The 15684-nt window shown below is 34.9% G+C and overlaps 1 protein-coding gene across 5 annotated transcripts in view; it reads right to left on the minus strand.

Annotated features, from left to right (window-relative positions):
* Positions 1-15684, minus strand: part of ARAP2 (ArfGAP with RhoGAP domain, ankyrin repeat and PH domain 2) — a 120812-nt gene that overhangs the window by 18383 nt on the left and 86745 nt on the right. For 4 of the 5 annotated variants that reach the window (XM_040065496.2, XM_058420725.1, XM_040065498.2 and 1 more), the window contains 6 exons: positions 14873-15020; positions 14102-14170; positions 11781-11855; positions 10604-10721; positions 5981-6109; positions 173-315 (listed from right to left, as the gene is read on the minus strand). In XM_040065496.2, the coding sequence (XP_039921430.1) occupies positions 173-315; positions 5981-6109; positions 10604-10721; positions 11781-11855; positions 14102-14170; positions 14873-15020 (682 nt within the window). The remainder of the gene's footprint in view (positions 1-172; positions 316-5980; positions 6110-10603; positions 10722-11780; positions 11856-14101; positions 14171-14872; positions 15021-15684) is intronic. The other variant, XM_040065495.2, reaches the window with a different exon arrangement.

Raw genomic sequence — 15684 nt, forward strand, 5'->3', positions numbered from 1 at the left:
TCTACTAACACACCTGTGAAACAGCAAGAAAAAAATCTTACACGTCAGCCCCAGATACTAAAACTTGCCATTTAATATCAGAAATGTTGATCTGTTTGCCTTCCTTTTCATTTTCATTTAAAAAAAAAAAAAATGTTAATGCAAAATTTTTTGGAGAGTTTGTCTGCTGTACCTTCATATCCTTATACAGAAGCAAGTTTCCTTCCCGTAACACAAAATAACGGTCTTGAAATTTGTTTCCAGACAGTAGTTTTGATGGTTCTTCCTTGTACTTCAGATTGCCTGCTTTCACACTACCTTTCTCATTTTTCTCTACTAAGAAAAAAAAAAAAAGGCATTTTGTTAGAAGATTTTACAACAGTGTAAGCTCCTAGTTAAGTAATAATACATATAAAACCCCTAAAATTACATTGGTAAAATTCATTTGATATTATGCTATATATCTAAAAATAATTATATTAATTATATTATATAAGTACACACATATATACACACTATATATTACATACTGCATATGAATATATTCTATATTCATAAGAAAGGCATTCTTAAACATACACGCCATTATTATTTTAATTACTGGTGGGGAAAAAACTCTTCTCCGTTTCACTTTTATGATAACACGCAAAGAATCTACCAACAAACTTTAATTCAAATAATGTTTTCAGTATATAATGTGTAGTTAAACCCAAGAGTATGACATGGATACTTTTAATCTCTGTGCTTAAGAGAGGCAAAACATTTCAATAAAGATCTGATTTTAACCCAAGTCTGTCTGGATTTTTCTGTTTGTGTTAAAAATAAAAACAAACTTCCACATATTCAGTAAAATTAATAAAAAACTCAAACAAAATATCACCTCCCACACAAACCCAAACAGTAATTTTGCTGTCAACTCTATAAAGCATTTAACTTTGTACTGAGAAAGTTTTTATTTAAAAAAGAAAAATACCAGAGCTTTCAAAGGCTTTCAGCATTAAAGATTTCTCAGTGCATTCTCAACAATTTAAAATCCTAAATAAAATAATGCAAAGAAGTATTACTAGTACATATAAACTAGTGCACCACCACTTCTAGGTATTTTTAGGTTTCCTATTCTGCTCAATGTACATATATCTTATCACTACTTTATCAGGTTTTCCCAGTAAGTAACCTTCCCCAGCAAAAACCTATGAACACTAATACAATCACTGCTATTCTGCTATGACTCAGGCATATAAACTGAAACTCAAACTAAAATGGCACTTTAATAGTTAAAGTGAGGAAGAACAAATGAAATGACAATAATTCCTACTATTTTTATGACTGAACAAAGAATTCAGCAGAATTCTGAAGTAGTTTTTTTTCCCTGAAGTAAATAGTGCCGGAAGCAGACTGTGGACAGGAGATAGGCAGATGCAGCCTTCTCCTCCACTCAACACCATTTCACCTTGAGGAGTGAGGCAGATTAACAGGGCTAATAATTCCTTTATCCCCAAATGCTACAAGCCTACTACTTATGCCATATGTTGCCTTTCACCACCTATTCTTTTCAGCTGAGTGTAGGTACTTCCTTTAAGTCATTCATTTATTTAGGAAATGCTGAACCAACTTGTTTAGGAGTCACAGAATGATACCACTAGCTTTTATACTATATTAGTTTCAGGATAAGAAATAAAACTCTGATGTAAAAGAGGTATATGGTGTATTGAAAATCTCATCCTTACCCAAGTACTCAGCTTTTTTCATTAAAACTCCATTTAGACTTTGAGCATCTAATATCAAAACTCAATTATTAAGAAGCAGCACATGATAAAATATCAAAAAATAAGAATATAAATCCAGATTAATTTCAACAATTAAAATGAGAAATTACTTAGAAGTCCTCAGTCATAAGTGCAAATATACATGCACAGTTAAAAAAACCCACTGATGTATTCTCACTTTGTCAGTTATAGAATATGAATCCTTATCCACACAATCACAAGCACTTTTTTCTTTTTTTCTCTCCCTTTTTAAAAAAAAAATATACAAAATGAGAGTAGCAGAGTACCTAATGAGAGTAGCAGGATACTTCCACATCTGTACCAAGCTGGAAGACTTTAAATTTTTGCACACAGCTCACAACATGACAAAAACTCTTTCTAAACTTCACAGCACTCCTATGACAGCAAATCTGTCAAACACTTGATACTTACAAAGATATCAGAATAGCCTGAAGGAGGAGTAATTTTCTAAACTGATGATATTCCATATACTTTAGAAGCTAGCATTCCATTAAGTAAAGCTAAACCAACAGGGATGTGTCTTAATCAGAAAGTATTTTTCAGACACAAACTTTACAAAATAGGCTAAACTTCCTAGAACTTTGTGACTAGGAAGTAGATACACTTATTCCATGCAGGATTGATCCACCTATGGTTTAGAAGCTTGCACTTCCAAGAATATCTCTGAATAATAGCCCTGCTCTCAGAAATCAATACTTACCACTCATATTATACAACACTTACTGGAAAAATTCCAAGGACCTATATACACAGGCTTTATAGTAAATTTAACAAATAAATAATATTTGGTTTTCTAGCACATAAAACTTTAATATGAGAAATTTTTAGGCAAGGAGAAGAAAAAGGGTCTTGAAATAGAATTAAGCTGTCCTGAGTATCTCTTATACCAAAATACAGTGCACACCTTGAACAGTACTTGAAAGACTGCTCCTACAACATGCATGAAAAGCTATGGAATAAATTGTCAGGAATGAGTAACTATAGAGTTGGAATAAAGTAGAAAACTCACCGCAAATTTGCTGAAACATATCAGTACAAATAAACTCTTTTTTCCTTGAAAAGGAAAGTTGGTTTCCATACAAGAGAAAACATACATCTAGACCTCAGTACAAGGTTTGGATCACAGAAACACAGAATAGTCTGAGTTGGAAGGGACCCACCAGGAACACAGAGTCCAACTCTTGGGTGAAAGCCCCACATGGGGTTTGAACCCACAATCTTGTTGTTATTAGCACCCTGCTCTAAACAACTGAGCTCATCTCAGCTGCAGAACATGAGGAAATAGTTTAAAATGGACAAGATGAGAATAGGTATCAAAATTAAGAATGTACTAAGCATAAGGAAAACAGGAAAAGTTGCACTGACAACAAAGACTGTGATAAGTTGCCAAAATTAGGCTAAAAGAGCTGTTCCTTAGCCTCACTATTGAACCAACACTATTTCAAACAACATTATACACTCAGGAAAAAGAAGAAAAGTGCTGAGAATGAAAATCTCTCAGGTAATATTAACAGAAAAAAAAAAATGCTGGGAATATAATTAGTCTTTAAGATTATTATATAAATCAGGGAGGCAATGAATATTCATGCAATTATATTATAAACATTGTATGATCACAGTTCTATTAATTTTACTGCAAAGTAGGAGGACATCCATCCACCCAGCTGCCCATTTGTATGGGCTGAATCCACTCTTAAAAACCATACTTCAAGTCATAGTGGTTAGGCATCTGGCCTCAGCCCTATTATTCAGTGACAAGGAGTTATCCACATACAGTGTAAGAGACAGAAAAGATTGGGGTCTCCCTTTCTTCCTTCAAGCTAGCAGTTATTTCTTGTGCTGTTTGAAATGAAGAGCCCCACCATAACCATAACTGCCACGTACCCTAAACACTAGGATCATCCCTTCCCCAGTGACTTTGTTCTGTATATTTTCTCATTCTGACACTATGGAGTGATGGATTCACAAGACTACTCTGCCATGGGGAGTTTGCAGACCTCAACACTGTAAGTCTATAAACCACTGAGAAAGTCTCAAACCACTGAGAAAACCAATATAATTTATTTGATGAGGTTTTAATTATTTTATAACAAACATAAAAACCATCAATAAATGTAAACAGTCAAAAAACAGTGTGTCTACACCAAGATCAAACTGAATGGAACTGATGCAAACAATTACTGTGATAGGCTGGGAGAACAAATGGATGTAACAAATGGACAGGAAGGAGTGTAAATAGCAGCAGATCTCTCCTTCACTACATTTTGTAAATTGACACTAGCCTAATCCTTATGTGTTTCTTAGAGCAGCGATTCACATAATCCTTATGACCCATTCCCTTCTCTGACTGTATATCAACACATACCTAGTGAAGTGATGGGAGTTCATATATCAAGCTTTTAATGAAGTAGGCCGTTTCCCTCTGATCATGATCTACTATCACACATTTATTGACAGTGAAATCCAACCATAATAGTCACAAACAGCACACTTGTTCAGGTTCACTCACATTTGTGAAATATGCTTTTATAGGAATAAATCATGGTGGAAGAAGGCCATTACTTTTAGAAGAATAAGCACAATAGCATAAATTTTACTTCTTGAAATCAAGACAAGATATATATAATGGAAAGATTAACATTTGCAAGTATGAGAAAGAGAGGAAAAGATACATATATCTGAATGAGTCATTCGATAAAATAAGGTGAACATTAAACCAGGCATCATGTGTTACCATCACACATACAATGATAGCTTCTCCAGGCTGAACAGACCAAGTGACCTCAGCCACTTCTTATCCTTGAAGACCTCCTCAAGGCCCTTCACCATTTTTGTTGCCCTCCGCGATTTCAACTGCTTGAAAACAGGATATAATTTTTGAACTCCTAAACTTCCACTTCTCACAAAGCAGATAATATATATTACACAGGAGACTTAGAGTCAGGTATTATGTGGAGGAAAAAAAAAAGATAGACTGGGGCAATGTGTAAACCGTATATTTTCACCATATACTTGATCTATATTTTAAGTGCCAACTCCCTTCTAAAGGCCACATACTCTCCAAATTATTCAGTTGCTTGAGTATGTAATTCAAATGAGTATGCCACCTGGGATGGGGCAACCCTGGATGTACAGACAGACTGGGGAATGAGATGCCGGAAAGCCATGACATGGAAAGGGACCTGGGGGTCCTGGTCCATGAGAAGCTGAACATGAGTCAGCAGTGCCCTGGCAGCCAGGAGGGACAACCCTGTCCTGGGGACATCAGGCACAGCATCACCAGCCAGGGAAGGGAGGGGATTGTCCCACTCTGCTCCACTCTGCACTGGGGAGGCCTCACCTCGAGTCTTGTGTGCAGTTTTGTGCACCACAGTGTAAGAAGACTATCAGAGTGTCCAAAGGAGGACAACAAAGATGGCGAAGGGCTTTGAGGAGGAGCCCTCAAGTATAAGGAGTGGCTGAGGTCACTGTTCAGTCTGGAGGAGACTGAGGAGAGACCTCACCGCAGTCAAAAACTTCCTTGTGAGGGGAAACAGAAGGGCAAACACTGATCTTTTCTCAGAGGTGATCAGTGTCAGGATAACAGAATGGTCTGAAGTTGTGCAAGGGAAGTTTAGGCTGGATACGAGGAAAGCTTCCCCGAAAGGATGGTTGGGCACTGGAAAAGGCTCCCCAGGGAAGTGGTCACAGCACCAGGCTGAGAGTTCAAGAAGCATTTGAACAATGCTCACAAGCACATGGTGTTATTCCTGGGGCTGCCCTGTGTAAAGAGAGGAGTTGGACTTTGATGATCCTCCTGGGTCCCTTCCAACTCACAAGATTCCATGATTCTGTGAAATTAGCTTTGTAGTTTGGAAGCATCAAATCAGATAATAGGAATTTCTATTACAATACTATAGTTGTTACACAGTCAACATGATAAGTCTTAGATAAGAGCAGTTTCAAGCTTCACAGCAAAAGTTCACCAAGTGTGAACTGACTGCAGAATTTCAGTCCAGTACAGTCTTTCAGTGGGAGAGCGTATAGTTTGTAGAAAAAAACATCCATAATCTCTGTGTTCTCATAGGGAGTCACCACAACCCTCTGTAAATCTGTAATTTTTATGAAGTAGCAGTAATTTAGTTGTTCTGGGACACTTTGCTCCACTGAAAACAATTGCCATCCTCATATTTCTATGTAAAATAACTAAATTAAAAAAAAAAAAAATTACATACCATTGTAGAGATTCACCATGTCTGCTGTTAGAAATCTCTTTATTATTAGATATGCAGTGCCAGGCTCTGGTAGAGAACTCCAGTGAAGAACTTGTTCTAGTACATTCTCTGTATAATGCAGAGGACGTTCTGAAAAATGCCAAAGAAATAAAACACAAACAACTAGAATTAAAATAAAAGAGAAACCCCAACAATATTGGAGGCACTCACAAGTTACACTTGCCTGTACACAACAAGGTCTCATTGACTTTGACCTATAGAAGAAAAATACTGCTTTCAAAATAAGACAATTAGGCACTTCACTGACAATGCTTCACCGGCAGTGTTTGTACAGGTAATGAACATAAAATTAAACAAGCCGTAGCCAAATGTTCAGTGACTCTTTTGTATTGTTACATTTTTAATGTAAAGACACTAAAGCGCTGCTTTCAAACTAAATACAGAAGTTAGGACCTATTACAGGGCATGCCTGAATATGATCAAACAGAACTGAGGCTTTCAGCTATACTGTCCTATGTTCAATATGAAAATGAAACATCATAGCTACCAATTTTCTGCAACCAAAGAACCAAAGAAGTTGGAGTGGTCACAGTGAAAAGAATGCCTCCAACTGGTATGGATTATACTGTCTGTTATTGATTAAAGCAGACTGAAACAGACTCCTGGTTTCATTAGATTCTTTTTACTAGAGGGGAAAAGCATGTGGTCTCTAAGACAGGTCTTCTCCCTGCTGCTGTGGTTAGGGAATACCCAAACTTGCACCTGTGTATTTCAATCCTGTACAAAAAGTAAAAGAAGTACAAAAGCAAGATTAAACTACCACTGAAGGCATGAATGTGTGCACTTCAAAATTTCAGATGCTCAAACACACATTTTTTGATAGGCATCATCCATCCTAGAAGAGAAACTCTGAGACCTAGCACAGAATTTAAAAACTGCAGTGATAAGAAAGCCCAAACAGTACTCCACGCAAACCCCAGCCCACCTACCAAAGGAAGGCAGAAAAGATCTTGCAAATAGTCCTTAAACATGCATTACCAGATCCAGCAGAAATCTGTTTGTCACATGAACAGCACAGCCTGATGCAACACGGATGTGAGTGGGGGAAGTCACATTCACATCCCTGAAAGCTTTCTCCTGCTCAGCAGCAAGCACCTGCTGCAATTCATGAACTCACAAAAGCCTTAACAATGGCTTTGTGGGTTCAAATGTCATTTTATCTCCAAAGAAAGATTTTTGCCAAAATATCTGTGTTCCCATTTGCATACCAATTTATGTGGGTCAGGCCTTGAGAAGAGCTGAGTATGGCTCCTGAAAAGTCACACCTCTGTGACACTGTCATGTTGGGTCACAGTCTAGCCATGTCCCTTGAGTACTGAAGGGCAAAGTATGCAGCCATAATCTCATTTTTCATTCCTGCTATGGTAGATGAATATAAAATGTCAACAGCTGCTTTGGGACTCTCCAGCACTAGCAGTCTAGCAGAATGTATTTTCTAGAACACCTGATAAGAGCCCCAGAAAGCAGCAGCTACAAATAATACACTTAAGTGACAGAAAAAAACACTGCTATTTCGGGATGCAAAAATACCTATGCTACCTGTAGAGCTGTGATACCCCTAAATAAATATTTCATTATTCAGACAGGACACCAAAGCAGCCTAACAAGAATACTGTTCTGTAGAGAGCAGCTCAACCCCTACTTTATTAACACCACTTCTTCTGGCCCTTTTGTTTTAAATGGTCAAAGTTCTGAATTTTTGTGAAACCGTGGACTCTGATGTGATAAAGCTTAAACACTCGATTCTTTGTACAAGAGAGAAAATCCACTTTAAGGAGAAGAACATTGCAAATCAAAGGCAGGAGACTAGCAAATCACCACATTTTCCTAGAACACCAGCACTCCCACAGTAAACACCTACTGTTTTATTTATAGTTACATTTAAGACCATCTGTCATCATGGATTACATGGTACATAAATCATCATACTGAAAACCATTAGATATTTTACTGGCAACACACCTCATTTACAAACTATCCATTAATCACATATTATTAAAAAATTATATACAGCCTATTTTGTAAAAGCATATGGTATTTAATATTCTGCATTAGGTTTGATGAAATCATCAATTATTGCAACTTTTCTATATGTAAATAATTTAGCTGATTTTTTAATATTGCAATTCTAGTATTTTGAACAGCAAGCAGTCAACACATACATTCAATTACCCTTTCTTTCACTTAGGTCATCATATGCTAGTAAGTATCCTAAATCAGTCCTTTTCACCTTAAACAATATTAATTATTAATAGACAATGACTTTCTAGAAAATATGATTTTAATTTTCTTGCTTTCTCAGGGGTTGTTTTCCTGACAGTATATTAAAAAGTAAAATAAAAACTTAAAGACTATAAATATTCGGGGTTGAGTATAACAAGCAGAATACCACCATGCACTGGACAGGTAGCAGACCGCAGCAGGAAAAAAAACCCCAGAAAATTAATTTTTATCAGAAAGACACTGTGATTACACTGTGATGTACCTTTGAAACAAATAGGCAAACTCGTTTCTGTCATTATGTGTCAGAATCTCAACTAATTTGTAAATGCCTCAGATGGAGTTTGTCAAATGACTGTAGTAGAATTAACTTGCAGTAGCAAAGACTCAAGCAATCTTTTAGCTCTTGAGTGTCACATTTGGACCAAAGACTTTATAGAACTAATTTTCCCTGTGTTCTCACCCTCTACAAACCTGTTAGGTTCAGCCACAGGATCACAGCAGTCTACCTGAGTGTCTCTTTACTACAAATTTATTTTTATTTTGAAACAGTAACTCACTTGTTCTCATGCACTGATTCTTCCAGAAAGGGATCCATGAAGAAGACATTTCATCAGCACAGTCTCTTACAGGAGTCAGGTGATGAATTAGGACTTAATTTAGTTTGCCTTTTGGTTGGTTGTTTTGGATTTAAAACACTGGTGTGCCACTTCCACTTTGTGTTGGAAACTCTTCTTCAGTAGGATACACTGATGTCTTGCTCATATTTATTGTGCTATGTGGGGCCTCTAGGGTCTCACTCTTAGCCTAGTTTTGTTTGCCTTCCATGGTCATTAGCTGAGACAATATTTTGATTTTTGATTTTTGAACTAAAATATTAGTTGTTGCATCTCAATACCTCAAGAAGCTGTTGTGGGGTCTATCTGTTTATTTACTTTTATGTTCTCTTGTCCATATCTGGTTTAGTTTTCACATTCCTGTAAGTGTCATATATCATGTTTAAGAAAATAAAATTCAATTTTTTCCATTATTTAGAGAAATAATGGAAACTTAAATCACATTTAAAGAAATGTGATTTGCACTGTACTTGTAGGAATTATCAGGACTCTTCTAAAGGTAACAGATGCTAGCATTCTTTGTCAGTTGTTACCCACATCTACGAATCTGGAAATGAACTCTGTGTTTCAACTCTATGCAGCATCACCAACAGACTGTAAGATGTGAAAAGGGCTCAGGATAATTTATTTTAAGTTGAAAAGTCCATTCTAGTTTTTTATACTGCCAAGCTCAAGACTGAGTACATAAGTAATATTAGTAAAACTGATGGAATTATTGTAAGTACATCTGAAAATCAAGTACAGCAAAATTAATCAAAACATATTAGAACAGTATTTAGTAATTTTATTTTGTCCACTCTCTTATTTTTTTCCTTGACTTGAAAATAGGTATCTTCACTACAGAAATAAACTAGTCCACAGTCCTCCTCTGTAACATGAGAACAGTTAAGAGCAGCGACTTACTAAGAAACGCAAATAGATGTTGCATATTTCTGTCCCCATATATTCTTCAAAAATTCCTTAAGATTACCTTAAGGAATATTAATCAAAATATGGTTTAATTTTAAAAATCCCTATTACTTTACGTTATTTAGGAACCTCTAACAGTAAAATTCTCTAGCATTTTAAACATGCTCCAGCATGTAGAAAGTATTCCCAACGTTAAAACATCTTTACCATTCATGAATATTGTGGCCATATGACATTTGCTTTCGTTGGCAGCAGAACCACACTTCAAACAAATTTTTCAAGATTCTGCTAGATGCACCATAATGCCACTTGCCAAACCCACACTTTAAAATGTGTAAAGAATTATACATTTTATGCCTCCTTTTTTCACCTGTGTACATTAAATATTAGAATAAATAAAACAGAAAATATCCTTTCTCCTAAGTATGATGCATTTTCTCATTTAATTTTCTGAAAAGCATTATTGCTTATAAAATCAAGTCCTGACATTCTTACAAAAATAGGGTTTTCCTCTAAGACTTATTGGTAAGACCTACTTTTCTATAGCTGATGATTAATAAACTGTGAAGCACTGTAATATAAAGAACATCTTCTCAGCCCCTAATTTATAAGCAGTTTGCAACAATTCATCACATCATATCTGGCAAAGTGAAGAAATAAGTCATGCAGATGTCAAAACAACCAAATGTAAAACATTGGCATGAAGACTATTTTTTTGTTTCCATAAAGTCTTTAACTAAGCTTTCGGTGATATTAAGTATTGAAAAATTAAAATAATAAAAGCTGATTGACATGCATAAATTTAAGCATTACTAACCTAATTCTCCATTTTCAAGTACTTCAAAAGCAGCCCAGATATCATCTTTGCTGGGAATGATGTTTTTGATTCCTAAAACATCATTAGTTAATTCCTCTGCTTCCATCAAAGGTGATACCTGTAATACAAATTGAGTCAGTTTATAGTACATTTCAATTATTGATTTCTGATATATTTTTTTTAAATCTTCCTCCCTGCAATTGCCCTAAGAGGAAAAAAAAAGAAAAAAAAAAAAAAAAAAGCTGCAGTAAATATATGGAAAAGCTGGAAAGCTGGAAACCCATAAAGTATCTATCAGATTCCAGCAGGCTTTCCTTATTTAGTTCTGTGAGATTAAAGTTATATTTTTAAGATGACTGTTAACTTGGTAGCTTTAAATTCCTTTTCTCTATCCTGGAAAAATTTGGGAAAAAAAGCCCTTTGATATGTTTTCTTGGGTGTGAGAAGATAAATATAAGAGAACCATCTTTTTTTTTTTTTTTTTTTTTTTTTAATCTTAGTGATACATATTCCCATTTTTATTCCTATTTTAAAAAGCCTGTCTCAAGTGCATATGTCTATCTATGTATACCACATACTCTATGTGTACAAACAAAACTGTTTGAGAGTCATATGGTGAACAGAACAAAAAAGGAAACAAAACTAGAGAGGTGTAATAAAAAATAACAGAACACTATTACATTGAGATGCAGGCATTTAAGTACAATATTAAACAGAAAGCTCAAAAATCTGTATTACAGCTTGTAACAAGCTTTGGTTTCTTAACACTCAAAGAAAGAAGAAAGCCACAGACAAAAAGAAAGGTGGAATGTCATTTTGATGGCCTGAACTATCAAATAAAACCAACATTCATTGTGTACTTCTTAAAACTCGCATTGCAAATGTGGAGTTGGGAGAATTTATTCTGTTGTATACTACAGTAAAACTAAAGCAGGACATCTCCGCTTTAAAATTGTATCAATTTTCTTAATTTTTTTCTTAAAAATGCATAATAATCAGTCTTTACATAATTTAGGCAACACAGCGGATTCTAAAACAAAATATTTAAAAGAATGGTGATAAACATAAATTCATACTTTCACTGTGTACTTATACAAAACAAAATATTAAAATAAATCTGATCTACTTCAAGAACAAAAGCTTCATAAAAATCACTGTATCATTTTTATACACTAACCCTGATTATAATACTACAGTCTGGCTCCTTTCTTTCCACATAAACTTCAATGAGCAAATCTCCAGCCTGGGAAACCTAAAAAGAAAGAATTAAAAAATATTAAATTGTTAAAAATTAACATTTTAAATAAGGAAAGTACAATTATTTAAATAGTGTAATGAAAAAAATACCTATTCTGTGTTTCAGGAGAAAAAATCAAACCCTGAATAAATCCAACAGAATCATATCAAATGAAATTACCATTAATTTACAAATATATAATATATAATTTTCAAGAGCATGAAAACTAAGGGCAGCATGGCATAAGTGGAAATTTTAAATTTACGTTTTAGCCTACGAAGTCTAAGACATGAGTGTATCTCAATATCTTAAACTGCCAGAAGCTTGCTCTGATTTGGAGGTTAGTCAGGCTCATTTCAGAATCAAAATGAATAGATTTTAAAATAATGAAAAAGGACTGTAGCTCCAAAATAACTTAGTTAAGAGTGAGACGAAAAACTGCAAATAACAGACAATTTCAGCCACACAGCCATATGTACATGTAAGGAAAATAAAATTTCATTACTACAAATACTGGAAGATTCTTAATCACAATGAAAACTTGTCATTACCCAGTTAAAAAAGGAATTGAAACAAATGGTCTTGATATCAACCTCTGTTAAATATAGCTCTTCAAATTTGTCAGAGAGAAGGCTAGACTTTACACACAATGCTAATGTGGAATAATCAGGTAAAGAAAATTTATGACATATAATAGTTTCACATACTCAATTCTAACAAATGTTATTTAAGAATGTCTAACAACATAAAACTCAGAAAGAAATTAGAAAGGCAGTAAATACAACATTTTATAACCATGAGGAAACATATGATTTATGAGAAGGGATGTAATATTTTCCATTTTATCTAGGTTTGCTCATCTATGGCAATAAAATTATCTTCATGGATGAGAAACTACTTTATTTTTCTGAAATTAAAAATGTCTCACATTTTGCCCGCTCTAATTCCATTTTAGTATAGTCATAAGCATCTTCAAAAGATTGCAATTCATCTAAGTCCAGTACCAAAAATATTTCCTAAAAAATAAGTGATGATCAGAGCATAGGAAGAAAAATTAAGGCTGAAAAAGGGACTTATCAGAAGGTGTAACATTCTATTAATAGGCAAATATAAAGAATTAATAATCAAATTAACACTAAGATAACAACTTGTGTCTTCATTTTTGAGAATTATATTAATAGTAGTGCTACTTATTTGTATATGACTACAAACAGAGGAAAGGGCTAAGAAAAGTATATAGAAACATACACATATACACACACATATATATAAAATCATTTGAGCTTTGGGATACATTTTGACCAATTTCCAGAAGCTAAGATTACATTTCTATAGAAAATTAATTGCAGTGCTGAATTTTAAAGAACATTAACATTCTGAAAAACAGCAACTTTTAAGTTAGTTTAGCCTTTGAGAATAGAAAACTAATGGAAACATTTCTGAGGAAAAACATTACAAAGCGACTTTGAAGAAAGCTGCTTAATTATAGTGGCAAAGACTCAAAAAAGCTCTTTAGTTATAAAATTTGCTTTTCAGATGATATTACAGAAAAAGGTTGGAAATAAGAATGAAGCCGACACAAGATTTCCACTGGGCTCATAGAAACAACCATATGAAGAGAAAATGTGATGTAAATTACTGCAACAGCTGGCGTAAGTATATGGTGGACAGAAAATGAAAAGCGACTAATGAAGTGCCACCTGGAACAGAACTTCAGTGACATTTCAGACATGTGAACTTTGAGTAATTCACCATAAATTCAGTTCAGATGTTCTCTGAACATTCTGCATCAACAGAGATAATAGTACTGTGGCAACCTATATATTCCAAAGTATTAAGTATCTATATCACTGGTTTTCCCACATATATGCTCACATTTTGATGCAGTGATGTCAGACTTTCAGTTGTTAAATGAAAAGAATTCTTACAGTTCTTAATTGTAGCTGCTTGAGGCCTAAGTTGCCAATTACCCATGACACTTACATGATTACAGTGCTGCTGATACATCACTGAATTGCACCACATCATTAGTTTTAACTGTAACTGGAAGCCTGTGGAAAACTGCCGTGGAGAACTGACGAGGGTGTTGAGCAAGAACATGAGCTGAGCCACTTTATCCTGCACCTGGTTCAAGCATGACTTAGCAACTGTGCAGTGCTTGGGGTGATGCTGTCTCAGTGATGAACAGAAGAGCATTCACACCTAAGTACAGAGATGATAGGGCCTCACTCCCTTTTACTCATGCCTAACTGGACACTTACCTGAGTGTCTTTCCACCTTGTAATAAAACTGTTCTCTATGTCCATTTGTTTCACTTGGTCTTCATTTATCTGTATAAATAAATAATTTTGGAGTGATTAATAATAATTATTACAACAATTGCCAATATCATCAATCGTGTTCTCATAGAAGCAGGTATGCAAAATATTCTATCAGGCAGAAACAGCTCTTCATTGATGGGACTCAGTATCATAAACTTCAAGGAATACATATTGAAACAGAGAGGAATCAATGAAAAGCTGCAAGACAATGTTATGGAGGCACAGTCAACTCCAAATCAAATTGGCTAATATGAATTGCTGCGAGTCGTAGCTTTTCTATCCAATTAGATTTAACATTATTTCTAGGTCTAAGGAACAAAACAAATTGTAATCACACCTCAGAGACTAAGAACGCAAAGTTCTTCCATGCTTCAGTTTTGATCAGGTCCATAAATTTTAATTAGAAGAATTATTGTTGATAGTCATAATCATAAAAATTTCTTAAATTTAATAAGACTTTGATGGCAAGGAAAATGAGCATAATTTTGGAAAACAGTAGCTCACAGCATCCCATAAACAGTCTTTCCTTAGGTTAAGCTAAATGGGAAATAAAATTTAAAGCAGGCCAAGAAAAATGTCCACTGAATTAGAGTTCAAAAACCCTGTAAATCCCCAGATAATTGACCTAGTAGGAAGACCATTTTAAAGCAGATTTTTATATTTTTGAATCTCTAACATCTGAGCAGTTAGGATATGTACAAAGATACCTACATGAAAAAGTTGCACATAATTTTTAATAAGATCTTCAATTACATTGACTTCTTCACTAGTTTGGCCTTTAGTTTGAAATAAGCATGAGGAAAACACCATGGCTAAATTGTGAGGGTTCATTTGGTTAATTTCAGAACACTTCTGCACCCTGTTAAATGAAAAACAAAAATATTTAGATGGTTTCATTGTTCCTTTGATTGTCTGAGGCTTCTTTACAGAGTATGGAGAGCACTTCAAAGAAGGTAACTACATTAAATGCAATGAAAACATGTACTATTACTTATTTATTTAATATTTCTTTGTATTCTTTATTTCTCATTACAGAAATTAAAACTTTCTAACTTCATTTCCAGTGATATCCAAACTATTTAGAATACAGAACAATAAAGCCAGAATAGAATACCTGAGTTAGAAGGGACCTATAATGAGCTATCATCTGGTCCAACTGCTGGATTGCTTAAGGGCTGACAAAAAGCTAAGGCATGTTGCTGAGCTAAGGCAAAATGCTGAGGCATGTTGCACTGTCCAACAGCACTGACGGGCTTGGGTCATCCACTATCCCTCTAAAAAGCTTGTTACAGAGTTTGACCACTCCTTTAATAAGGAAATGCTTCCTAATGACAGGTTGGTACTTCTCTGGATGCAGTTCCAAACCATTTCCATGCACCCTACCACTGGATACCAGGGAGAAGAGATCAGCACCTCCCTCTCCCCCTCCCCTCCGCAGAAAGGTGTATGGAGCAATGCAGTCATGCCTCAGCCTCCTTTTCTCTGAAGCAATAAAGCCCAGAGTCCTCAGCCACTCCCCACAG

The sequence above is a fragment of the Hirundo rustica genome, chromosome 5, assembly GCF_015227805.2.
Source record: "Hirundo rustica isolate bHirRus1 chromosome 5, bHirRus1.pri.v3, whole genome shotgun sequence".
NCBI classification, from domain to species: domain Eukaryota; kingdom Metazoa; phylum Chordata; class Aves; order Passeriformes; family Hirundinidae; genus Hirundo; species Hirundo rustica.